This window comes from Salvelinus namaycush, chromosome 8, assembly GCF_016432855.1.
Source record: "Salvelinus namaycush isolate Seneca chromosome 8, SaNama_1.0, whole genome shotgun sequence".
Taxonomy (NCBI): domain Eukaryota; kingdom Metazoa; phylum Chordata; class Actinopteri; order Salmoniformes; family Salmonidae; genus Salvelinus; species Salvelinus namaycush.
The window spans coordinates 12,645,492-12,672,258 of NC_052314.1; the positions used below are offsets into that span (position 1 = coordinate 12,645,492).

Here is a 26,767-nt window from a genome sequence, read left to right on the forward strand (position 1 = left end):
CCTGAGCGGTATGACGGCTGCGTGGTCCCATGGTGTTTATACTTGCATACTGTTGTTTGTACAGATGAACGTGGTACCTTCAGGCGTTTGGAAATTGCTCCCAAGGACGAACCAGACTTGTGGTGGTCTACAATTTTTTTCTGAGGCTGATATCTTTAGATTTTCCCATGATGTCAAGCAAAGAGGCACTGAGTTTGAAGGTAGGCCTTGAAATACATCCACAGGTACACCTCCAATTGACTGAAATTATGTCAATTAGCCTATCAGAAGCTTCTAAAGCCATGACATCATTTTCTGGAATTTTCCAAGCTGTTCAAAGGCACAGTCAAATTAGTGTATGTAAACTTCTGACTCACTGGAATTGTGATTCAGTGAATTATAAGTGAAATAATCTGTCTGTAAACAATTGTTGAAAAATTACTTGTGTCATGCACAAAGTAGATTTCCTAATCGACTTGCCAAAACTATAGTTTGTTAACAAGAAATTTGTGGAGTGGTTGAAAACGAGTTTTAATGACCCCAACCTAAGTGTATGTAAACTTCTGACTTCAACTGTATGTATGTATGTCGGAGGGCCATGTGGACTGTACTTTGAAGTTACTGTGTTTGGGGGTATATGTGGGATGGATGGGGTGATGTGCTGTCCTGGTGATGTGTTGCCATGGTAACAGGGTTCTGATGCTCACCGATGCAGCTGCCCAGGGCATCCTGGATGTATCCATCGCCACATTGGTTCTTGGGCCGACAGCGGAATGACCCCTGAGTGTTCTGACACATAAAGTCTGGGGCGCAGTTGTGGGTGCCCGACTCACACTCGTCAATGTCTGGGGGAAGAAGACATGTTGTACGAAAGCATCAGCAGATTTACATGATATTAAAATGTATGTGATTCAAATGTATTCTTATAAATACTCAACAATAGCTTCATTGTCAAAGTCAGACGTACTGTAAATCCGATAGATAGATAGATAAATAGATGATTAATGGACGGATGGACGACAGATAGATAAATTCTGTATACAGTTTATCATGGATGTATGAATCATACATATTGATCTTTACATATTCCCTCTCCCCTGTAGGAGGCGTTGTGTTGCGACCTCTGACCTTTGCAGTTGTTGCTGTCGGTAAGCTCGTAACCGGTACCACAGCTGACCTCTCTTTGGCAACGAAATGACCCCAGCGTGTTGATGCAGCGCTCGCCTCCTCGGCAGTTACTGGCACCCAGCAGGCACTCGTTTATATCTGAGAGAGAGAGGGAGAGAGGAAGAGGAAGAGGATAATATGGAAGGCGTATCTAAGAAGTAAGATATCCAAGTCCTGTGGAGATACTAGACGGGTAGGGATTTATTCCACCTCATTTACTATTCAACAAGATATGGCTGCTGCCTCCTGTCCACTCACCTTCACAGTTCTTCCCATCTGGTTTGAGTTTGTAGCCTTTGAAGCAGGCACAGGTGCCGTTGCCCACACATTCCTGTGCACACTTCGCTAATCCTGTTGAGAACAGAAAATGTGCACATTAAAGTAAAAAAAATGTTTTCTGTTAGAGTACCTATGTTTCTGACTTTCTCTGTAAGGACAGTCGGCTAATAACATGTCACAGTAATGTGTGGAGGGGAAGCTAGTACCGTTGCTGCACTCATTCAGTAAGGGATTATCCTTGCCAGTGAGGGCCTCGTTGTCTTTGTCAGGAACTGTGGGGGATAAGAAATAAAATATTGACCAGTACAGGCAAAAAACTGTTCGCAAACAAAGAGTGTTGAAACTATTCATCATGACAATGAGGTCTTTACTAAAACTACAGTAAGAGCCAAGGCTCCTAATGGCCACCAGAGGGCAGGGTAGCACTAGATGAAAAATAGTTCATATATCCTCTCTACTCCATCTTTCCCCTCCTCCCTCCTCCCTGCCCTCTCTATTACAACACCTCCCATTCCTCCCTCTCTCCACCCTCTCCTCTACCTCCACCCTCTCCCCTCTCTCCACCCTTTCCTCTCCCTCCACCCTCCTCTCCTTCTACCCTCCTCTCTTACCCAGAGTGTTGGTCTTCACACCGTCATCACAGCAGGCCCGGGACACCAGGCCACACTGGTAGCCCAGAGACAGGCTGTGGTCACAGGGCAGACCCTTCTCCTGAGCAGCCCGGCCCAGCAGACAACAGTCACAGCACATCTGGAGGGGTCAGACCATAGACATGATTACTCAATGTGTTAATATGCATCATTTGGCCAGACGGACATACAGAGGGAAATTACACCACCACTTCACAACTTCACCAATCACCATCGTCTGAAAGGGAACTGTCTGGGCTTGACTCGGGGGAGGGTTTCCACCAGTTACCACAGCCACAAAGTCAAAATTGGCTATATCGTAAAAATTCATGAAGTCAAAACATAGCTTTTTGGTCTTAATTTAAGTTTAGGTTAGGCATAAGGTTAGCAGTGTGGTTGTGGTTAGGGTTAGGTTTAAAATCACAAATAGGCAGGGTTTATGACTTTGTGGCTGTGGTAACTAGTGACGACCGAGGAGTCTAGTCTGAGTGTGTCTGTATCTTCTGTGTGTGCATGTCTTGAGGATGTCATAATGTGGGTATTTGGGTGGTGGGGTTGTAGTCTGGTAGTGTACTGAGAGATTTTAGATAGAGCTAGAAAATGAGCCTGCTATGGTTTATCCCCCATTCTAAACTCATCCTGTACCTCTTTTCTCCCATTCATAAAATGCAGCACACCTTAATGCAATCAGCCAACACCTGCATTTCAGGGAGGTGGAGGTTCAAGTTAAGACATGTTGCTGGCTGCACTAACAACCATCTCATTCTTCTGGGCAAATGTACTGTGGATCCCTTGGCAAAGCTCTGCAAGGGTCTTGACTGACGCCTTGATGTGCTGTAGTATGTTGTAGTGATATGGTGGTGTAGGATCCTGAGGAAGAAGACAGCCGGGTGTAGAGTGCCTATCTTGGCAGAGAGCCTGTAGTAGACAGTATCTTATGTGAATGTATAATCTACCTGACAGCAACAAGCTCCATTCCTCATTTCTCCCCAGAGTGACATGTTTCATCCTGCTCAACAGGATCGCACACACACACACACACACACACACACACACACACACACACACACACACACACACACACACACACACACACACACACACACACACACACACACACACACACAATCACATTCACTCCTGCAGAAATTGCACGTTGGTGCTCAACATAAGGTTTTTGAAGCAGACAATGAATTCTTCTCTGACATACACACTTTTTATACACATACACACACACTCTCTCACACATACTCTCTCACAGACACACACACCTTTGCGGTCTTTGTCTCGCAGGTGCTTCCAGGAAACTGGGTGTCACAGCCCCCCTGGTCTTTGGCCATGTTGATGCCGTTGGTGCAGATGGTGTCCTCCAGTACCGTCGCGCAGCACTGCTCCTGTACTATCCTGTCAGACAAGAACAGGAAAGAAACAGGGAACACAGTTTATTCTTAACTCCATCACTGGGCTCCTTAGTGGAATGGAGCGCTGTCTCAAAGTGCTTCCTGTTAAGAAGAGCCCCGGGCATGCCTAATAGGGATCTATTCATAGTCCTGCCTGCTGCAGCTGCTGTACGTGGTTGAGTGATAAAGGAAGACCCTGTGTGAGCTCAAGGTGGATAAAAAGTTGTCTATGTATAAAATCTTCAATTTAACAGTTGGGTAAATGCACCACTGCCTTCATTTGGCTTACCACACACCCACTGTTATGGGTACAGTGAAGCCAACTTAAGAATCGATTATTTACCGTGACTATTTTAACCCACCCACCTCCCCATTGGATGTTCCTCCCCTGATTGACGCAGAGGGGTGCAGAGCTGCAACACTTCCTGGATAAGGTTTGAACATTTTTACTTTCCCAAAATTCCCAGGTTTTCCAGAAATCCTGGTTGGATTTTGAATCCCTATTTCCTGGACAACATTACTGGAATTACATTCCTCTGGGGGAAGGCCAGGCTGAGTCTGGAGTGGAACCAGCCTATCTAGGATGCCTGAGCACTTCCAGACAGTTGGAGGACCAGTGATATCCACCTCTCTGACCAGTCTGTCCAGTTGGAGAGGCTTGATTAGCCGTTTTACAGTAAAACCAGAAACGGTTGTCGTACTGTAGACAAAAAGCTGCTGTAAATAATCAGATCTGAAATGAGATTGAGTGCAGGCAGCACACCTCTTTACTGTAGACAAGCTTTATCAGACCATCAACAGTCTGGGGTTGCTGTGCTTTGCCTCCAATGGTCTGCTCCTCTGAGGGACTTTAATAAGTTAAGGGCTGTTTGTGTTTGTCTGTCTCTCTGTCTGATCTGTTTATGGTCTGTCTGGTCTGTCTCTGGTCTGTCTCTCTGTCTGGTCTGTCTCTGATCTGTCTCTCTGTCTGTTCTGTCTGTCTGTCTGTCTTTCTGTCTGGTTGTCTCTGGTCTGTCTGGTCTGTCTCTGGTCTGTCTGGTCTGTTTCTGGTCTGTCTGGTCTGTCTCTGGTCTGTCTGTCTTTCTGTCTGTTTGATCCGTCTGTCTGTCTATCCGGTCTGTCTCTGATCTGTCTGGTTTCTCTGGTCTATCTGTCCGGTCTGTCTGTCTGGTCTGTCTCTGGTCTGTCTGTCTGTCTTTCTGTCTGGTCTCTGGTCTGTCTGTCTGTCTGTCTGTCTGTCTGTCTGTCTGTCTGTCTGTCTGTCTGTCTGTCTGTCTGTCTGTCTGTCTGTCTGTCTGTCTCTGGTCTGTCTGTCTTTCTGTTTGTCTCTGATCTGTCTGTCTGGTCTGTCTGTCTGGTCTGGTCTGGTCTGGTCCGTCCGTCCGTCTGTCCGTCTGTCTGTCTGTCTGTCTGTCTGTCTGTCTGTCTGTCTGTCTGTCTGTCTGTCTGTCTGTCTGTCTGTCTGTCTGTGGTCTGTCTGTCTTTCTGTTTGTCTTTGGTCTGTCTTTGGTCTGTCTGGTCTGTCTGTCTGTCTGTCTGTCTGTCTGTCTGTCTGTCTGTCTGTCTGTCTGTCTGTCTGTCTGTCTGTCTGATCTGTTTGGTCTGTCTTTCTGTTAAGGAGGGAGTTAAATCCATTGTCTGTTTTACGAGTTTGAGTGTATATACAGTGATCTGTCTGGTTTCTCTGGTCTATCTGTCCGGTCTGTCTGTCTGGTCTGTCTCTGGTCTGTCTGTCTGTCTTTCTGTCTGGTCTCTGGTCTGTCTGTCTGTCTGTCTGTCTGTCTGTCTGTCTGTCTGTCTGTCTGTCTGTCTGTCTGTCTGTCTGTCTGATCTGTTTGGTCTGTCTTTCTGTTAAGGAGGGAGTTAAATCCATTGTCTGTTTTACGAGTTTGAGTGTATATACAGTACTGTACAGCACTTAGATCCCCTCTCCACTCCACTCCTGTAACTGGCTCCAAAAAGCTGCTGTCTTTATCAACCCTCTTACCAGAAATGATCTCTTTTTCCTTATAAACTACAACCACACTCACGCCGCCTTCACAGGACCTTTTAAGGGCACAACCGGGCTCCTGTTTTTCTTTTCTCTTCTTCTCTTTTTTCAGTGTCTGAAATAATCCCTCTGATTTCCTGTTCTTCCCCCTCTCCAGTCCTCTCTTTGAGTATAGTTTCACCTCAGTGGTATTTCCTGGATTTGGCAATACCCCTCTCTCTAAACCCTAAACCCAACCCCCCACTCAACCAAAAACCCTCACCCTTCCCCCCTCACTCTATAATTTGAACAAATTCTCTATCACTTGGGTAGCCAATGTAAATACATGTGCCACCAGAGAGCAGATTGAGCAACAGATCTCCTCCTTATTGGCCTTGAACCTGTGGCAACACACCTTCTAATATTACTACCAAAGCTGTTATTACTGTCATTATTACTAGTGTAATGTACCCTGATCTCACATCAAGTCAATAATGTGGCTGGGGATTTATGACCGGGGGTAAGGTAAAGTCATCTCACATTATGGCCTACCACAATACATATTGCCCTATAGTCTATCTTTACAGCATTAAATTAACCCATGGGACTAATACTGAGGTAAGCACTTCCCACTATGGGCACAGAGGTAAGACCATAGAAATACAATCCATGTTCTATCTATTGTAATCATTACATTTCTATGGATAAGAGAGCCCAGAAGGTACAGTAGTGGGGCCCCAATCACCTGCATGTGGTGGACTCGGAGATGAGAGGGAGGGCTGTGCAGTCCTGGTTATCAACGCCCCGGTCCCGACCATCCTTACAGCACTCCTCTATTGACATCTGTTTTCCACCTGTGGTTGGACAAAACCACAAACAAACAGTGGGTTATAGGCTTATGTTGTATACTGTGACTGGCCCTAGTGAAGAGTGAAGTAGGCAGGTAGCCGAGCATTGGGCCAGTAACTGAAAGGTTGCTGGTTTGAATCCCCGAGCAGACTTGGTGAAAAATCTGTCAATGTGCCCTTGAGCAAGGCACTTAACCCTAATTGCTCATGTAAGTTCTTCTGGACAAGAGTGTCTGTTAAAATGTAATGTAACAGATTGTGGGAAATCTAGAGACCCCAAATGGGGTGTGACTGTAGCTGTTCTATTTATAGGCTTTTAGCCTGCTGAGAGCTAACGTTAGACTTCAGGGCCCAGGCAAGGTAACTCATAACGCACAGAACCACCTTCCATGTTACATAAGGTAACAGTCAATCTAAGGGATAAGAAACTCTCTAACATTACTTAGAACTACACTGATAGAGCAGAATACATGGAGGTTTCAAGTCCTGTTTAGCATACAATGGAGTCTATTCTCTTGCATGAACAATACAACATTATTTAGAATGATTATGCAAAGCATGTTTACCAAATGTGCAAAACTCTTAGCCAAACAAAAATATATTGTTTTACCCAATGCCACTCACACTCCAACTATTAACAATGTGTCTTCCAAGTGATTGAAAATGAAATTCAGAGCTGTTATAGGAATGTTTTTAAATGCCCATAAGCATTTTGCCAGCGATACTGAATGATGGATATGTTGTGTAGAAATAAGAGAGGCTTTACGACTGGAGCTGCACCAACTCTGTGGCGCTCCGTCTGTTTTTTTCATGTGGATTAAAGAGCTCGGAATGCCTCAACTCTGTAAACAATTCAGCCATCGCAATCAGATCAAATACATTCATTTCCTTGTGGTTACTGTGATTTGCCAAACGTGAAAGAACTCTGGAAGGTTGGCTGGTCCTTTCTTGCCTCAGGCATAAACAAAGCTCTGCCTGCCAAATTGGTACTATCGATATAAATCCTCCAGAAGAACACTCAAAGTAAAGTCATCTTAGTTCATCCAATAAACCTGCTGTTGATTCGTGGCCTAGTCAGAGACTAGAGGAATAATAGTGAATACAACAACTGAAAATAATAACAGACATCGTAGAGGATCATAGGCATGTCTAACTTCAAATTCTATCTTGGCAGACGAGTCAACAAAATAGGATCAGAAGTTTCAACTAAGGGAGGATGTGTCACCTTTAATTTATAGATCCATAAAAAAGTAATAAAATAACAATTTAGAGTTCCAATTATTTCTGCCAGAGGAGCTAGGGAACTTGTTTTATATCTTTGAATATTGGAAGTACAGATAGGGGCCAAAGGTGTGAATAAATTAACTTAATGTAAAAAGAATATGGTCATTTATGCGAAGGAAATCACATAACTGTCAACAGTGACCTTGAGAGATACAGATATGAAAGTTAATTTGGGCAGATTCATAAAAAGTAGTTAAATTATGTAGCAACCATGCAGATAACTTATGCTGAAAATCAAGAGTAAAGTGTATCATCAAACAAATACAGACTAGGTAGTCAAGATGGATTACCATGCCAACAAACACTATTTTGCTGACTCATTGAACGAGCCTGTTGTGACCAGCTAGACTAACAACTGCAGCAGTCGAGCTCCTCGTCCCACCATGTCCTAACTGAGCCATAACCCACTGGTCACAGACATCAGTCCAACGTTTTGATTTACATTCACTAAGGTGAATTCAACATGAAATCAAATCAAAATGTCACCATGTCATTGGATTTAGGTTCAAAGTTGGGTGAAAAAAAGTCAAAATTCCCTTATGTTGATGACTTTTTTCAAATCCAATCAGTTTTCCCACGTTGATTCAATGTCATCACATAATTTTGGGGTTGAAATTTCGTGAAATCAACGTTGATTCAAACAGTTCTTGTCCAGTGGGAAAGCTTTTAGTAAAATACTTCACATGGGCCTCTGACTAGAGGAGTGCCACTCTCTTCAACAGTGATAAAGTCTATCTCAGCTTTCATCTGAGGGCTGAAACCAACACCAGGATGCTCTTGGAGAGTGACAAAAGTGTTGCATGGAGAGAGAACTTAGTTACGCATATAAAAGTGAAGAAAATACATTAGCTGGAAGAGCGGGGAATAGTAGGAATGGTCAAAACCTCCTGTGGTGAACAATTCTCCCTGCTCGGCTGCCCCACAGGCCAGTTTTGGCCAGTCTGGCCTTTTTTCTTTTTCTTGACCATTACCACTGGCATTAACTGACGTCTCCTTGCCAAAATACCCTGGAAGCTGGAACCCTCACTATGTCTTTAGAAAGAGCAGACAAACCCCCATAATGCATCTCGCCAGCTCCCACAAAGCTCCATGAGGTTCCCTTCCCAGCTCAGAAGAGGCATAGCATGAGAATGTCATAGAATCTCAGTTTCATCTGATGGTCACATGACTCTCGCGTCCTGCAGTTCTGGTGTATTCTCCCTCCACTCTATACTGATAACTAACCCTAACCCACAGTGCATGACAGGACCATTCCATAGCCACCACAGTCCGCAGCCTGCCCCCTTTCCCAACTAATTGAATGAGCAGAGCGTCTTAAATCTACCCTCTATTATTGTATCAAACGAGGTAAACCCAGTGGTTGCAGAGGAGATCTAGCAGTCTACCCGCCTGCCTGTCCGTATGATGCATTGTCTGTCTGCATAAAAGGCTGATTTCCATCTTGGAATGTGGTGCTGGTGGTGAGGGCTGTCATGCCTCCTGTCTGGGTCTGGGCAGAGAGAGAGAGAGAGAGAGAGAGAGAGAGAGAGAGAGAGAGAGAGCACGTCTAGACTCCTCATGTAAATGCTGCTTAATGAGCTCAGTGGAGCCCCAGTCCCTCAGCCCACAACAATGGCCCATCAGACAGAGCCAGACATTGCAGCAGAACAGTCCACTTCCATGGGCCACATCCTTTAACTAACACACTTTAGTCAGTTTACCTAATGGCATCGTAGTTACACAAATGACCTTATAAGTGCTGAGAACCTGTCACACACATTTCACTCAACCTAATATGTATTTGGCTGATGGTTGAGTCTATGATGGTTGAGCTGATACAAACATGTCTGAATGAGTGATTCATGTACATGGATGTTCCATAACCTGGTCGTATGGGGCCATCTTCAGATCTTCAGTCAGTCCACTCTGACCCCATACCATGACTCTCTCCCGTGGAGCATGGAAGCTGAGAAGAGGAGCTAGGGGTGCTGATAGGTGTTGGGGGAGGGTATACCCCCCGTACAACATGCCCAATGACATTGGATTCAATGGAGATGGGGTGATGTCAACTTCTTTCCCAGGCACACCACTGTCAGGAGCCCGGCAGGCTGTGAAAGTGGCCCCATGAGTGGAATTGGCCCCATGTGTGTCCAGTGGACCCTAATCTAGGGTATATGGGTTGTCCCAAGCTTCTGTGACCCCTGTAGGGGCCCTTAAAGGTCTAAATCAGAGCTCCTCCCCCCTGACCAGCAAACGCTCAGTGGGGTACTGCTTAAGTGCCTCCAGACTCATTTGACACACCGTCATAGTGTAAGGAGAAACCTGGCCTGCGTCTGGCTGGCTGGCTGAGCATCAATCCTCTTGAGCACATCTCTGTACTGCGTATTCTAAACTTTAAAGCCTTGTTACTGTTAGATCTTGGGCAATAATTTCCTTCTGTAATATTGTAATTGGCAGGTAGTCTAGCGGTTAAGAGCGTTGTGCCAGTAACCGGAAAGTTGCTGGTTTGAATCCCTGAGCCAGCAAAATCTGTCAATGTGCCCTTGAGCAAGGCACTTAACCCTAATTGCTCCTCTAAGTCCCTCTGGATAAGAGGGATGTAAAATGTAAATAGCATAATGACCGCTCACTGGTTACAAATATCAGTCCTGGCAGTAGTCTGACCAATCTCTACCAACGTAATTAGTCCATATTAAAAACTACGCACAATGCATTTCATCACTGCCAAATCACCTTAGGACAGTTGAGAATGTTGAAACCATCCTTTAAGCTAGTAATCATGGGCAGATGTTTTACTGGCAAGATACACACAAACACACATGGCACACACACTCACAAATCAAATCAAAATCAAATGACACACACCGGACAGCATGTGACACAGTAGGCTACATGTTTGTACTGTAATATAACTGACAAAGTGTTCATAAAATGACATGTAAAACTTAATGGAACCGTTGGTTATCTCTAGTGGTACCCGACCTCATCTCTGCCCACACAGTGATACTGCAGTAAGGTGGTAAGCTTGAAATATCTACCATGCCTATGTGTATTTACAGGAGTATTTTGTCTACTGTATGTCTATACCAGTGGAGGCTGCTGAGGGGAGGACAGTTTATAATAATGGCTGGAATGGAGTGGATGGAATGGTATCAAAAACATTCCATTCCATCCAATATACTCCATTCCAGCCATTATTATGAGCCGTTCTCCCCTCATCAGCCTCCTTTGAGTCTATACAGTATGCGGTACATCACGCATGGGCATGGATTGATTCTCATGGTTAGAATTACATCTTGACACAGTAGGCTACTATCCTGAAGCAGAAAGGTAACTTACCTTGTCCGTTGAGAACTCCGAACAGAGAGAAAAGTATAACTATACCGGGACCCATTGGAAGGAGGAGAGATTCTTGCTAAACTAAAGAAAGTGTACAACAGTCAGATCTGTAATATTCTGCCTTAGGTGTGAAACAATAGCACAGTTTCTCATGGACACGCAGATTTTCAAGCGAAAGGTAGACAGACTGTGAGCTCACGCTGGGCAGGAGTATGCGTGTGGGTGATGTGGCTGAATGAATCGCAGCGTGACTGTCTCGGAACGAGCGTCTAATTATCTCGCTCAGAGGGGCGGGCGGGGGCCATCGCAAGTGACGAGTAAAACTTTTTTATATCAGAAGTTCAGAAACCCTAAATTGAGTGTATTGATTTAGACATTACATTATTACACTTCCTCTTATTAACTACCAGGTTCTTATATGACACAATTACATTTAATTCAAGTCGTTTTAATGACTTCCATTAGCTAGGCCTACTGACAGATTTAAAGTAGCCCTAAATATAATTTTCTTCTTCTGACTGAATAATACGACACGTAATGGCGACATTGATTGACACTGTCCTCCAACCTCGTTTACTTTCATTCAGACGTCTGTCTGTGGCAGAATGATCACACTGATTACTTCAGAAGACCTGGACTCCACTCCGTAGTGATTCTGTGGTTATCAAAAAATATGTTGTGGCCATTTCCAGACTGCAATACATAAAATATTTAGAATTTGTAGTTTTATTTTTTTGTATGTTTTTTGATCTAATGCATATTCCATATTTTGCAAGAGGTTGACAAAATTGCTCCTCGGGGAAATGATTGATTTCATTGAAGCATATGTTATTTCATCCTCTCAGACTGTCACAGACGTGGGGTTTCTTTTTCACCAAGTGGAAGAGATACTGTATATGGACCATTTCCTCTCGATCTGAACTGCCAGTGTTAGCCTACTGTTCTATAACAGCCAGGTGTTGCGTAAAAGTGGTTACCTCAATGCATGGATTGCCAATTAGCTTATAAGGGGGAAAATGCGTCAAATGATTAGTTGATTAGTTTACATGCTAAAAATCATAACATGTAATTGCGGCAGAGGCTTTTTAGAAGTGTGTTCACCACACATTTTCTGAATGACTAATTATTTCATTTTCCACATCATGCCTGTGGACAGCTTGCCATGGGCACTTCATTAACCACTCATTAGGTTTCTCAAACTGTTAGAGGGCACAATCCCTTTGAAAGCTACTCACACGCGCGTGCGTGCGCGCGAACATACACACACACACCCTCTGCCATGTGCCAAAATTTGCAAGGAGGTAAATAATTGATAGATGGCATTATAAACCTTTTATACCAAACTAAGTCTTTCTGCAAATTCAATCAGTCATCTGGCGTTGGGTATGCATGGTGAGAGAGCCAAGAGTAAACAATCATCTAATCAGAGCCATGTGTGTGTCCCCTCCCCCTCACACACATCACACCACACCACACAGCCCCTCTAGGAACATCTCCGAGTGGCCATGCATGGCTAATACTAGCACTCTACTGGATGTGCCTCCCTGTGCTGCTAAGGCTAGTTACTATCGAAATGCTCTGTACCCTTGCTGAAATGAGGAGAGTTGGATGTGTCAACTAAGTGCATCCTGGTAACTTTTTTGGGGGGCGGGGGGGGGGTACACCAGTACTGTCATCTTGTAAAACAATTAGTTCTAAACAAGTATCTTAGACAGCAGTGGCAAAATATAGAGGCAAGTTTATGATGCACTGTTACACAATAAGAGTATCATGTTTCCACAGACTGCATTCACATCACTCAGGAAAGTAGAGCACAAACTCAATTCCTCTTTAGATATCAACCAGAAGGTAACACTTATACTGCTGGTATATCTCCTTATCTCCTCTCTGGGTTAATGTGTGTGGGGTGGTGGGGGTAGGATCACGGGACCACTGGAAAGATATGGCCATGAAAGGCCCAAGAGGATGCCTTGTGATGAGGACCAGACTCAAACCCAGATCAGTGGGATTTATTTGAGATACTATTCAAACAGGTAGGGTTTCATACGTTTTCGTAAGATGAGCAGGGTCTCCGGTGTCCTGACATTATGGGGAAGCTTGTTCCACCATTGGGAGCTTTGACTGGGCTGAGCGGGAGCTGCCCTTCGGTAGGGGTGGGAGGGCCAAGGGACCAGAGGTCACACACACACACACACACCACTTTCCCCTCCCCTCTCCTTTTCACCCTTTAATGAGAAACAGCAGCTCAGGACAAACTCTCTTAGGTAGAGGAAATTAGAGTGGCCGAGCTCACTTTTAATCTTCTAGAGGGCACTGAAGTCCTTTTGAACCACAACCAGACTTGTCTTACACTCTCCATGTCACCCAGCGTCAGGCCACTAACATGTACTGTAGGTCATCTGGACCTGCCCTTTGGGGCCCCATCTCATGATTAATTACTACAGTAAACTTAAAGAGGATTAGCTATTATGCCATTATTAAACTATTCCGACTGTGATAGACATATCACCAATAGATTACATTTCCTCACCCCATAAAACATGTCTTACTGTAAATGCTGAATGAATACCACACAGACCCCAAACAGCAATAACAATCATAAAGCAAGATATTGGACATTGTTTATTTTACCCTGTAAACAGCTGCAAGTAAACTTGCATGCAAGAAGTATTTTTTATGAATAAAATATTTTGGTTTTCATAAGTAGCGATGGTATGAAGTCATGAGAAAACATGGCAAACGACAGGTTATTTGGGACTGCATGAGAAACAAAACGCATTTTGTTGAATATTTACTTGCCTGGTTTAAGTTAATGATCATCGTAAATATTTACATACACTGCATAAAAATCACTACAACAATGTCAAATATAAATACATGACACATTGAATGGCTCAATGACAAAACAATGAGGGAACAAAGATGAAGTTCTATTGTTGCGATTAATAAAGTAGGCCTCGTGTCATGCTACCAGCCATCACACTGTAAACTAGAGTCAAGGCTACCGTAGGCCTGAGCAACTAGACCTCGCACAGCTGACATGTTCATGAAACCTACACTTCATACAGTCTTGCAATAACAACTGAAATAATCGTATGTTTTATCAGGCTGGTTTGATACCTTTGACGTGTTTTCACTTGACTAACCTGGATTAACCTTGTAACAGTTCCTATTCCCCAGAAGGATCCCAAACCCTTTTACAAGAACCGTATCCACACAGGCTGCTGGATAATCGAACACCTTCTGTTTTCATATTTGATACTCAGGGTCTTTAGTCATAGCAACACTATATTAGTACAGCATTAATGTAAACCAGTCTTAAGCAGGTATAGTAGGAGGAGGAAAGGGTTTTGGTACCCTGCTTCACTGTTCTTTTGTGCAAAATGATTCGATCACAGAACATGGAGTATTTTGGCACATTAAGAAAGTCAGACTTTCTCAGAGAATAAGATTAATTACTAGTATAGGCTAGTACTGGCAGTGTTATTGACTGATAAAAGTTGATGAGATGACGATGTGCACGCTTATACGGCCTCTTCCTCTCCCTTTGGTGAGCTTAGCTGAGCAGGAGTAGGAGTACACAACTCCTGGGTCTCAGAGCACCTGCGCTGATGCTTTGCATGCTGGGAGCTCTCATCAGGCGTTGTGGGAGGGGGAGGAGAGACGGGAGGGGTCACAGAACTGATGACCTCAGACTTGACCTTTGGAAAAATCCGTTCAGGGTAGAGGAACTTCAGCTGCTCCTCAAAGAACCTCTCCAGGTTTCTGCCTGCAGTGGCAACCTCAGTGTCAGCCTGGCATGGGAGGAAAGAGACGACAGATGTATGTGGCTGTTTTACCTACCTTAGTTGAATGCACTGACTGTAACTAATTCTGGATAAGAGCATCCACTAAAAGTAACATGTAAATGACAGAAACATTGTAAAAACAGTCCATCCACACACATTAAGAGCTTAATTAACACATCTGTGTAAACTAAAATAAAAGGACTCTTCTGGAAAACGTTAGCGCTGTCTAGTCTACCTCATTGAATGCTGCACAGTTCCTGAAGATGAGTCGGATGTCTGATACAACCTCAGAAGGTGTCTGGTAGCAGGGGCTCTGCTTGGATTCCAGCTTGCTCTTCACAATGGACAGAACCATCGGCGTCTTTGGGGTCTCCTGGTTCTCTGGCATTATCTACAGCAAAAGACAGAGGCGATCACAATATACAAAACAACAAAAAGTGTTTCTCTCAATGTCCCTCATCATGGCTATCCAGTGGATGATAAACCAAGGAGACATTTCAACCCAAAAACAGACCCCTCATAACCTCTCTATATTGATCCATAGACATCATTTGGTACAGTAACGGTAAGCCTATGTCAATGTTTCTCCTATATTAATTTAGCAGCTCGACAAAAATATGATTACACATTTTTTGATATTTCTACCCAGATACGCTTTTAAGATCACACTGACAACATATATTTGTAGCATTTGAGGCCTTCAATGTCTTTTGGGGTTTTCAATGAGGTAAATGCAGATGGGAAACACTGTGACTCAGCCGATTTACTTAAAGCCACTATGCTGCATTAGTTGGGCTACAGGTTATAATGCTTTAAAAAAGGGGAAATTCTATTTCAGATGGTGTCAACATGAATCATTTTGGTGTAGAATGCCTTTTTAAAAAGTCACCAGAAACGAGCTTCTCACAGTTTTTGTACAAACATTCCCGGGGGGGGGGGGGGGGGGGGCATGTCCCACCCAGCTACCTTTGCCACGGCTGCTGAAAAAAATCCTAGGTGAAACACTGTTCAGTATGTGACTTAAAACTAGGATGTTTTTTGTGTGATTCCCTGTGTGTGATTAGTCAAGGTGGGGCCAAAGCCTGTGTTGTCAGTGTGCTGCTGTGGCTGTCCCTCTTGTCCAATCACAAATCAACCCGAGGACCTACCTCCTGGCCTATGCACTGAGAGACTTTTATCGGTATAAGCGGCCAAAGAGCAAGGTGGAGATATTACAATACCAATACCATATTGTTTTTATGTTGGATCTTAATTTGACCTATATTGTCGCAGCAAAATAATCCTGCAGCAACACGATTTAAAAGTTTAGTCCATAATGTTGCTTGATCGGTGGTTAGGTAATTAGCTGGCCAAAAGTAGAGTACATGAAAAGTGCAATATGGTAAATATAACCATATGTAAGTGTGGGATTTCAGTGAATTTATGTAAATCAAAGCTCATCTGCATTTCATGCGGTGCAGGGAAATTATTAGCAACAAAAGTGTGATCAAATTAAGATCCTCATCTGTACCTATTAAATTCTCTTTATCACCACATGGACGTAAAGGTAAGGAGTTAATTTTTGCGATTGAGCATTAATCTCTTCACTCACCAAGGAGGATCCAGCCTGGGATTGGGCATTCGTCTCTCTACTCACCAAGGAGGATCTAGCCTGGGATTGGGCATTCGTCTCTCTACTCACCAAGGAGGATCTAGCCTGGGATTGGGCATTCGTCTCTCTACTCACCAAGGAGGATCTAGCCTGGGATTGGGCATTCGTCTCTCCACTCACCAAGGAGGATCTAGCCTGGGATTGGGCATTCGTCTCTCTACTCACCAAGGAGGATCTAGCCTGGGATTGGGCATTCGTCTCTCCACTCACCAAGGAGGATCTAGCCTGGGATTGGGCATTCGTCTCTCCACTCACCAAGGGGGATCTAGCCTCCTGGAAGTCAGCACTGAGCTCACTGCAGTACATCTTCAGCAACAGTCTCTCACATTTCTGCAGAGAGAGAGAAATACAAGACACCTTTACATTATATCAACCCCAGAGCTGATGTATTTCAATAAGATAAAAGTAACACCTTATACAGAGATAAACACCTCAGGTAGGCCTGAGAAATTATTGTCTCTTTCAAGTACAGTACAATACTGACCCGTTTGTCCACAGGGCAGAATCCTCCCTCAGAGTCTGGTTCCTCCTTCACTGTTCTGGGCTCTAATCTGCTGATGTCACAGTCATACACCACCTCAGGCACTGACAGGTCACGGCAGAATGAGCAGAACCACTCCCCACTGAAAGAAAAACAACAGCGGGCCAATAGAAACTTTAGTTTAATAACAACATTATAGCAACAATTTCAAATAACCGATCCATTTCATTTAATCCCATTTTAGGGCAGTGCATTAGATACAGTAGGCAATATCACCCAGCGAGGGCCGATGTGAGTGCAGGCTTTTGCTCCAACCAAGCAGAAACACACCTGATTCTAAATATCATAGTATTTACAATCATGTGTGTTTCTGCATGGATGGAGGAAAAGCCTGCACCCACTCAGGCCCACCAAGGGTAAGACTGTCCACCTCTCTCCTAGGGCCTATAGTACCTGGGTAATCTGAAGAGGGTGGGGATGTGGCAGGAGAGGTGGAAGACTTTGGGACACTTGTCACAACACAGCAGCAGCTCTCCTCCATTCTGACACACAGCACACCAATCCTCATTAGGGTCCTCTTCTGGAGCTGGGCCCTGACTGCCTAGCTGCTGCTCTGCCCCCAGAGAGTGGCTCTGCTGTGGGGCTTGACTCAGGTCCCCTGAAGGCCCTGGAGGCTGTGGTGGGGTCTGGGCCTTTTCCTCTGTGCTCTGACGAGAAATCTGGGCTTGTTGTTCCCCTCCATCTTGCCGACAGGTTTGGGCCTGGACCCCCGTGCTACTGTCTGGGAGGTTGGCTCTCAGGTTACCCTGTACCTTAAACACACACAAACACATTTAACAGAACACTCAAAAACAGAACAGTGACCTCTCAGGGACCACCCAACAGCAATCCTGGTATTGAAGACTATTACGACATCACAGTATATAATTTATGTGCTGTTACCATCTATAAATACTGTGGCTCAAAGACAAATAAATCACCCATACCATTTCAAGTAACATGCAATACGATGTACATGTAATCATTATCATAACATTGTAATGATCAGTTATTAACATTTTTCTATTTCCAGTCCATCCGTCCTCTTACACAGCTGATTTCGTCCTCTGGCTCGTCTTTGATGATGATGATGGGTCCAGGCGATGACCTTCGTCTCCTCTTGGCAGCTGATCCCCCAGCTCCATACGCCTTCTGCTGCGTCTCCAGAGGTTTCCAAGAAACAGTCCTTCAATCAGCCAATCAGAAGGAAGGTGAGAAAAAAAAAACTTTATATTTCTCTATCAAAGCATCATGCCTGTATAGAATTCACGAAGAATGTGAAATCATTATCTTACCCTGGTTTCTCTTCACAGGATATAGCAGTTAGTCCTGCATGATGGTGTCCTTGTGCTAAAGGAAGATAAATTGTATTCCTTATACATATTATACGGGGATGGAAATTAATCTAGCCTGCTTGACCGTGGCTAGTACTTTTCAGACCGGGCTAGTAGAAAATGTGCCAAACTAGCCTGCTGACTAGTGAAAGTTTTGTATTTTCAAATATGCCATAGAACAGATTTTGAACCCGGGCTAGTAAACATTGACGTCTACTAGCCTGGCTGGACAGTGTCCAAAATCCTGAAGTTCCATCCCTGGTCATATATACACAAGAAGCATTGTATTTGTTTTCTTATATTTTGTTGTGTAGTATTAGTAGGGTAGTACACAACACCAATACATACCAGTTCTGTATGGGAGGGAAGCTGGTAGGGTCTGAGGGAAGTTGGGTCTTATTATCTGGACAGGGCCTCCAGGGTGCTTGTTGTGATATGCAGACTCCATCTAAAAGGTTTCACAACATCAATTAAGCTGCTAACAATCTGATTCTTAACAACATAATGCTACAGAGTGATATGTGGATGTGAAATAGAGCTACAGTTGTGATAAAGTATACTGCCACCCTTGCACGATTCACTATTTCTTCTCAAATAAGTTGAAATTTAGAAAATGTTTATTGTTCTTCACATGCATATTTTTGATTTTCCCCTGCACAGGGCCCCCCCAAAAAGTATCTAAACTGACATTTAGATTTTTCAATTCAAAGTTTTTTTTAAATTGCCTGGACTAAATTATTCAGAATTCAAATGAATAGGTTGGAGGCAGGTGATTGTCCTTTACTGTGGAATGTATATCACCTGTGGTAAGTGGCAGGTGCCTACAGGGTAAAAACAGCTATTCAACTCCGTTTTGAATAGAGAAAACAGAACATTCTGCTCCATTACACTCCATTGTGAAGTGCAAGGGTGCCAGTATATTTGAGCGCAGCTGTATGTACCTGGTGCTGTCGCAAGTGAGGAGAACTGAGGCTGCCGTTGCTAGGCAGTGGTGCATTGTGGGAGAAGTGAGGCATTGGGTTGAATACGTCCATGTGTTTGAGTGCATAGCTGCTGGGGCTGCTCACCAGGCCTCTCAGTGATTGGACAGCCTGTGAGTGAGAGACAGACAGTTGGAGACAGAGTCAGACAGAGCTATGCCATCAACAATCAATGTCATATCTATTCTTATGAGTCAATGGTGGTGACAGACAGATTAAATGGTGTATCGTCAGTCTGTAATTGGTTATGTCTGGGAAGGTAGCCTGTGATTGGTTATGTCTAGGATAGAAGCCCCTGGCTTTCACAACACAGAGCAAAACAGAAGACAGAACACAAACAAGCCACTTGTAAATGTTCCAGAATGCTTTACTTAAGCACTTTGTTTTGAAACAGCCTTCTTTGTTTGGTCTAGATCCAAGCATGCAGGTGCAACAGTCAATGGTGAACAGTTTTTACTTTGGGGGAAAAATGCATAGAAACTAGAATTTTGAATTCCACAGACAATATGATAAGGGGTTATATAACTAAAGATGTTATACACTGTTTTGTCAGAAATGTACTCATGAAATAATGAAACTAGACATTGCCCTGACCAACCATTCCCTCCTGACACTGTCTATAATTCAAAACAGTGATGACACATTATAAAGTCAAACTAAACACAAGGCCTAGCGTATTAATGATCTATAACGTGGCTGTTAAAAAGAACAGTGCTTCCAGGCTCCACCTCAACAGCTTGTTCACATCAGCCATGACGCAACTCTGGTCTGAAATCTACAGGCCAGTGGATTGTCCTCTTGATCTGCCTGTATTTTAGAGCTCATATAAAACAGCCTCAACCTCAGACTAAACACTGTAGACCAGACATATCTATCATCATCTCTGGAGGCTTTGGGCCTGTTCTGTGTCACACGTGAGCAGCTGCACTGAGATTTAGCCATTTTTTTATATACATGTTTTTTATTTATATGGTACCTTATGACTCAAACTGATCTTGACAAGTCAAGACATAAATTGCCCAGGATGTGAAGGCTGTCTGCTCCATTTAGGAAGACGTCATCCACTGTCTGCGCCTGTTAAGAATCCCTGTCAATCAAACTGACATACACACACCCGCACGCACGAGCGTGCACACTCTTTCCCACCTGGGGAGGATATCCAGGACTTGGCAGGGTGCTGGTGGGACTGAGATGGATTGCAGGGGGGGCAATGAACCTCCGGCCCTGCTGGGGCATGGGGGGGAGACTCTGGGAGGGAGAGCCACCCTGGAGGGGCCCTGGAGGGGGTCTCTGGAGCCGCATGCTCTGGTACCAGGCCCAGGGTGGGGTCTGGGGCTGCCAGTGAGGCTGTTGGGCTAGTTTCTCCACCTGCATCTGGAGCTGAGCCAGGGTGTTGTGGTTGTGGGGGGCCAGGCGGGGCTGTGAGAGGCCTGGGGGCAGGCTGTTGGGGGAGCCTGAGGGGCCCTGCCCAGGATGGTGGAGTTGATGAGGGATGCCCTGGAAGCCGCCCAGCTGGGGGCCTGGGACATTCTCCACCACTAATGAGCCTGAGGGAACAGGAAGAGACGGCTTCAGCATAACGGAAGAGGTAATACACTGACCTGGTACAGATCTTTTATTTCAAGAACAAACTGCACCATACCAAACACATCCAGTATAACTAAGATTATTACAATACTACTACCTCAATTAGTACACACTGCAACTGCTAATTTAAAACCACTACAAGAATAACTACTACTACTCCTTGTCCAACAGATCATTTTCTCCCCCAACATAAAACACTACCATTTAAATGTTTCAATTAAATAGAATTGTAAGATTTCAGTGTAGCCACTCTCATTGTGCTTTCTCTCTTACCCAGATCGACATTTGAAGCCCAGAAGCCTGACCGACACTGGAAACGCACAGTGCTCTGCGGTACAAACGAGGTATTGCATTTAGCCCGCAGGAGGTTTCCGATCTGAAACAGAATCTGCAGCAGAAGGGATGTTATTAATAATTTGGAGAAACTGGGAAAACACAAGGCATATGTTCTGCATTTCATCTATGCTTTACACCATGGGCTCCTGTATGGCTTTAGGGATAGGGGATGCCTGGGAGTCAATGGACTGAGGCTGAGGGAGAGTCTGGGAGGGAGGTCTTACCAAACGTTTGCAGTACAGGAGAGCTGTGCCGCCGTTCCTAGCTGTCGCCCATTTTGTGAAGTTGATCACGTGATCCAGGTGTCTGGACAGATAGCCAATATCCTCCTTCTGCTTCTTCAGACCGCTCTCATGATCCTTTGTCAGGCCCTTCAGGGGATAGGAAATAGATGGAGAAGTCAGAATCTGGAGAGAGGCTATAAGGACACTCCTGACCTCTAAAACGACTAACCAAAATCTAAAACTGGCCCCTACTTTAACCAAACCCTAACCTTAACCTAATTTGAACCAATTCTGGAATTAAATATTGTTTTGCAGGTCAGGAGTATCCGTATAGCCTTTTCCCAGAATCTGTGGCATTTTAACACTGCCTTCAGGGTAAGCTCCTGTCATGACTTTAGGGCACATGACAATCAAAACATTTGTAGGCCTTGCCATTTCCTCCTGCTCTCTGCACTCATAATGAATACAAAGAAACCTGACAAATACTAGAGTCGGAATAGCTATGGAAACGTGAGAATATACAGAATCATCCTAATGTTAGAGATGTGATTGTGATCATACTGTACCTCAAGCTGATTGACAAGAATCTTTCCCTTTCTGTTGATCTCTAGTATCAGACTACAGATCGACTTCTTGATTTCATTGTGAACTGATATGCGGTTCTCATCAACTTGAAGGAGTCTGAGAAACATGAAAGACAATAGACATGAACAAATTCATCTTACTACAGAAAATGTATTTGGATGCACGATGGAAGGACAGTGTTCACATTTCATTATACATTGTGTATATATACAGCAAGCATAGAGATTCTCAGGTGCTAAAGAAGATGCATTGTTTACCCATTGTTTATGGAGTTTGACACATCTTCAATTATCTTCTTTTTTTCCTGCAGTTGACGATTCATATCCTCCATGTAATGTTTGTGATTCTTATAGGCATCCTCCAGAAACTGGTAACTAAGTAACATATCATAGTTAGTTATTTAATTTTTACAATATAATTAAAATCCACTCAAATATAGTACAGCTTTAGTCACTATCGTCAATTAATTATTTAATATATAAATCAATATTTATTTAAATAACAGATTTCACTCAAAAAAAATGTGCTTTTAGATATATATTTTAGAAATAGTAGTGGCACATTAGTATTCAGTACTTGTGGTCCTTGTGCTTGAGTAGCTGACAGTCTCGACAGGTTGGTAGATCACAGGTTTCACAGAACAGCTTCAGGGGCTCCTGCTTGTGGACTTCACAGAACACTGGCCTATGAGTGGAAACACCCACAGACTCTGGAAAACCAATAGGAAAGCATTTAAAAGCCAGAAGTTAATCTTACTGTAACCAATTCCAATCTGTCAGCTACAGTACAGGTATGCATTTTCTCTCAGGCTTTCTGTACTGTGTAGGAGGATGTGAACATTATTTTCACTGAATCAACAAGAATATAATGTAAATAGAGCTTCTGCTTGTTGTAATGTAGGTTTTTCCTTGACAATCGTTGCTGCCTCAGTCAGACTGGAAGCTGTACTGCACCTTGAGATACATCCCCCTTCTGTCTGATGGTGTGGTCTTTGGTGAACTTGACCCTCTGGTGGGCCTCCACGCAGGTGGCACACATGAACTCCACACAGTCCACACAGAAACCTGTAGTCTCTGTGTTGTCCTCACAACTCATACACAGCTACAGACAGGGAAGAGAGTCCAGTCAGACAAAACATCAACAGAGAGACAGGTATACAGACCAGTCAGACACATACATAGCTACTGACAGACAGGTAGAGGGACCAGTCAGTCGTATTACTTTCCACGAAAGTTAAGTCGAATGTGAACTTGAACTTATTATGCCGCAGGAGAGAGAATATCGGTTAGAAAGTAAACGTTAGAATTTAGAGCCTGAAATCTGCCAAAGACAAAACTGTGTGTCTGTGGTAGTGACATTGATGTTGGAGATAATGCCAAGCTTCAGCTCTACATCTGTATAATGCTCATGGGCTACTAAGCTGAAAAACACCCGGCATCTTGGTGAAATGGCTTGGTAAATAACAGAGATCCAGGCTGCTGAACAAGGTTAGCTTTGGATATCCATAGTCTCTTCTTACAGGGCAGGCATGAGTCAGGCAAGCAAGACTATGTCCAATAATACAAAATGGAATGTACAATCCAGCAGTAACCTACATTGACCAGTATTTCCACCCACCTGAACAGTCCTCTCCACGGTGCTGCTGGAAGCCTCCACTGAGTCCCTCACAAAGAAGTTCTCCATCACGTCCACCTCCATACACTCCTGTCTGCACACCGGACAGCGAATCACATTCACTGTAAATGTGAAGATGGGCAGACATATTGAATGAAGTTGCACACACAACTGAAATGGTTAAATATCTAAAAAGAATGCACAAGAACATGAGATAAGACTCACTCCCTCCCTCAAACCCCACTCATCACATGTCTGAAATTGTAATCTGTGCATTAAATTCCTCTTGGTAGATGCAATGACTTTCAATAGAGATTAATTGTTTATAACACATCACAGATAAGTGCAAATCCCACAATAGCGTCCTATCTTGCACAGACTGCAATTTTACACACCCGGATGCACCTCCCCTTATACAGTCATTGGGATGCACTGTCTCGCGTATCTATAGTTTGTAAACATGAGCAGCTCACGTGGTTTCGTCGAGCTGTTGGTGTCTGGCATGGCCAAATTCCTGGAAGCTGACGGCAAACACTTCTTACAAAAAGAGTGGAGACATGGCAGAAGTTTTGGTTCTCGACTGTGAAAGTTTAAATGACACACGGGACAAGTGTCCAGAAAATTCAAGGTGCCTGTCCGCTCGTTGCAGGCGTTCGTGTTCTCCTGAACTGGCATGCTCTCTGCTTCGTTCTCCACAATAATGACAGCATCATCGGACTCTGCACCTTCATCCATCGCTGCTTCACTTTTATTAAAACAACTAATAAAGAAGAACCCCTGTCTATCTATGTCACCTGACAGCGAGCTATCCAAACATGCAGGTATTCCCAAAAATGTCCATTCAAAAGAATATAACTAGTCTAGACATCCTTCGTTCTCGTCGGTGTTGTGTTGCCTCCGGAACACTCTTTGGTCAACATCCGCGTGCAGATGAGATCGTTTTTGTCAAATGCTTTCAGATATTCAGCATCAGCAGCACTATAACTGAATTAAATCCCTCGTTTGCAAACACACAACAAATATATAAGCAATTTCTATGAATGTTTGCAGGCTACAGTACTGCACAACAGCGCGTATGAATTAAATCAAATCCAGATGCTGCTTGTATATTTCTCCCAGACTGCTCCTCGGCGCGCAAGCTGCGGTATCTGAGATGGGTGGGGTCAGGTGCAGTAAAGCACTGTGATAGGAGGGAAATGTGTGCTCCTTTCAAGCGCGCGCTTGTTCCAATAAATTGAATTAAATTTAGGGACAGCTCCATCACAGAATTTCTAAACCATTGTCTCGCGTCTGATAGCGCAACGGCCGTCTGCACTGATGACGTGTCGCGTTAGAATGACGCCATCTGAGGGAAGACAATGGAGACCGTTCATATGTGGGAGGGTCTTTTGTTTTTATATTGGTCATAGGAGAAGGCTATGTACATGTATGATGTCCCTGGGACATTGCACACTAAATGAAAATATAATAATATTGAGCGAATCACCCTCAACTGCAAAAGTTTATTCCATACTGTAATTTTATTTTAAAGGTAGATTCAGCAATAAGACATAGATGCAGAAAGTAAACAGCATAGTGGGTCAATTTCCGCAATAACTAAGAGAGTGAGGCTCAACTTCTCCGCTGTTTTGGTGCGTGAAGGGAACCTGTGCACATGCGCAGATACTGTGTGAGAGCTAAGTCTTGCATCTCGCTCAACTCAATATCCGCGTTTCTGCTTGTGGCAGCACCGTCATTTAGCTGAGTCTACCTTTAAGGCCTTCCGACACTGTACATCTGATTCAATCTTTTACAATTATTGCATGACGCACTGTGCGCTGTTAACAAATTCAAATATTGATATCAACCTGGCCAGATTGTATGCTTTGCTTCAGTTTTGTAATTGAAGTCTGCAATTGGCTTGTGAGGTTAGCTAGAGTGTCTTCAGAAAGTATTCATACCCCTTGACTTATTCCACATTTTGTTGTGTTACAGCCTGAATTCAAAATGTATTTTTTTGTCTCACCTATCTACAAACAATACCCCATAATGACAAAGTGAAAACATGTTTAAAAAAAAAATATATATTTGCATAAGTATTCACACTCCTTAGTCAATACTTTGTAGAAGCACATTTGGCGGTGATTACAGCTGTGAGTCTTTTTGGGTAAGTCTCTAAAAGCTTTGCACACCTGGATTGTGCAATATTTGGCCATTATTCTTTAAACAATTCTTCAAGCTCTGTCAAGTTGATTGTTGATCATTGCTAGACAGCCATTTTCATGTATTGCCATAGACTTTCAAGCCGATTTAAGTCAAAACTTTAACTAGGCCACTTAGGAACATTCAATGTCATCTTGGTAAGCATGGGTTTTAGGTTATTGTCCTGCTGAAAGGTGAATTTGTCTTCCAGTGTCTGTTGCCTGTGCTTATAGCTGTATTCTGTTTATTTTTATCCTAAAAATCTCGCTATTCATTGCCGATGACAAGCATACCCATAACATGATGCAACCACCACCATGCTTGGAAATATGAAGAGTGGTACTCAGTGATGTATTGTGTTGGATTTGCCCCAAACATAATGCTTTGTATTCAGGACAAAAAGTTCATTTCTTTGCCAAATTCTTTTCAGTATTACTTAAGTGCCTTGTTGCAAACAGGATGCATGCTTTGGGATATTTTTATTCTGTACATGCTTCCTTCTTGTCACTCTGTCATTTAGGTTAGTATTGTGGAGTAACTACAATATTGTTGATCCAGCCTCAGTTCTCATATCACCACCATTACACTGTAACTATTTTAAAATCACCATTGGCCTCATGGTGAAATCACCTCATGGTGGTTTCCTTCCTCTTCAGCAACTGACTTAGGAATGACGCCTGTATTAGGGTTTAGTATTTTCCCGGGATTTTACAAATGTTTCATCCCAAGAATAAATCACTTTTCTCCTGGGTGAACCAGTATTCAAACGCATTATAAAGCATATAAATGTGTCTGGATTGAAAAGCCCGTAGATGTAGCTAGCTATAGCCTTTGCTCTCTTGGGTAAATAAATGAAACTAGCTCCAGTAGGCTAATCTTTTTGAATGTGAACTGTATTACTGTACTCTATTTTATTATACGGACTGGAATTAAGCATAGTTCAAACCATGATAAAACAGATGAGGTAGTCATAAATAAAATAAATAAAAATCATGTTAACCACTATAATTGAATACGGAATGAGTCAATGCTATCACGGCACAAGGCAAGACCCAAATGCAGACACGGGAGGCAGATGGTTGGAGTCTTACAAT

General features: G+C 43.5%; 2 protein-coding genes across 2 annotated transcripts in view; both read right to left on the bottom strand.

Annotated features, from left to right (window-relative positions):
- The window catches only part of LOC120052408 (fibulin-1-like), a 47,548-nt gene extending 36,458 nt beyond the window's left edge, over window positions 1–11,090 (bottom strand). The window contains exons 1-8 of the mRNA XM_038999293.1: window positions 10,874–11,090; window positions 6,169–6,277; window positions 3,326–3,458; window positions 2,037–2,175; window positions 1,632–1,697; window positions 1,405–1,497; window positions 1,108–1,245; window positions 687–824 (exon numbers count right to left, since the gene is read on the bottom strand). Of these exons, the coding sequence (XP_038855221.1) occupies window positions 687–824; window positions 1,108–1,245; window positions 1,405–1,497; window positions 1,632–1,697; window positions 2,037–2,175; window positions 3,326–3,458; window positions 6,169–6,277; window positions 10,874–10,928 (871 nt within the window). The 5' untranslated portion in view covers window positions 10,929–11,090. The remainder of the gene's footprint in view (window positions 1–686; window positions 825–1,107; window positions 1,246–1,404; window positions 1,498–1,631; window positions 1,698–2,036; window positions 2,176–3,325; window positions 3,459–6,168; window positions 6,278–10,873) is intronic.
- A 2,423-nt stretch (window positions 11,091–13,513) lies between these two features.
- Window positions 13,514–24,227, bottom strand: LOC120051843 (E3 ubiquitin-protein ligase TRIM33-like). Its single transcript, XM_038998728.1, has 18 exons — window positions 23,966–24,227; window positions 23,496–23,614; window positions 22,832–22,979; window positions 22,455–22,587; window positions 22,136–22,252; window positions 21,860–21,974; window positions 21,294–21,440; window positions 21,007–21,121; window positions 20,293–20,693; window positions 19,108–19,257; window positions 18,968–18,987; window positions 17,883–18,018; window positions 17,506–17,605; window positions 17,247–17,379; window positions 16,797–16,935; window positions 16,568–16,642; window positions 14,897–15,052; window positions 13,514–14,667 (listed from the first exon to the last, which is right to left on the bottom strand). The coding sequence occupies exons 1-18, from the start codon at window positions 24,225–24,227 to the stop codon at window positions 14,398–14,400; spliced, it is 2,736 nt and encodes a 911-aa protein (XP_038854656.1). The 3' UTR covers window positions 13,514–14,397.
- Between the last annotated feature and the right edge of the window lie 2,540 nt (window positions 24,228–26,767).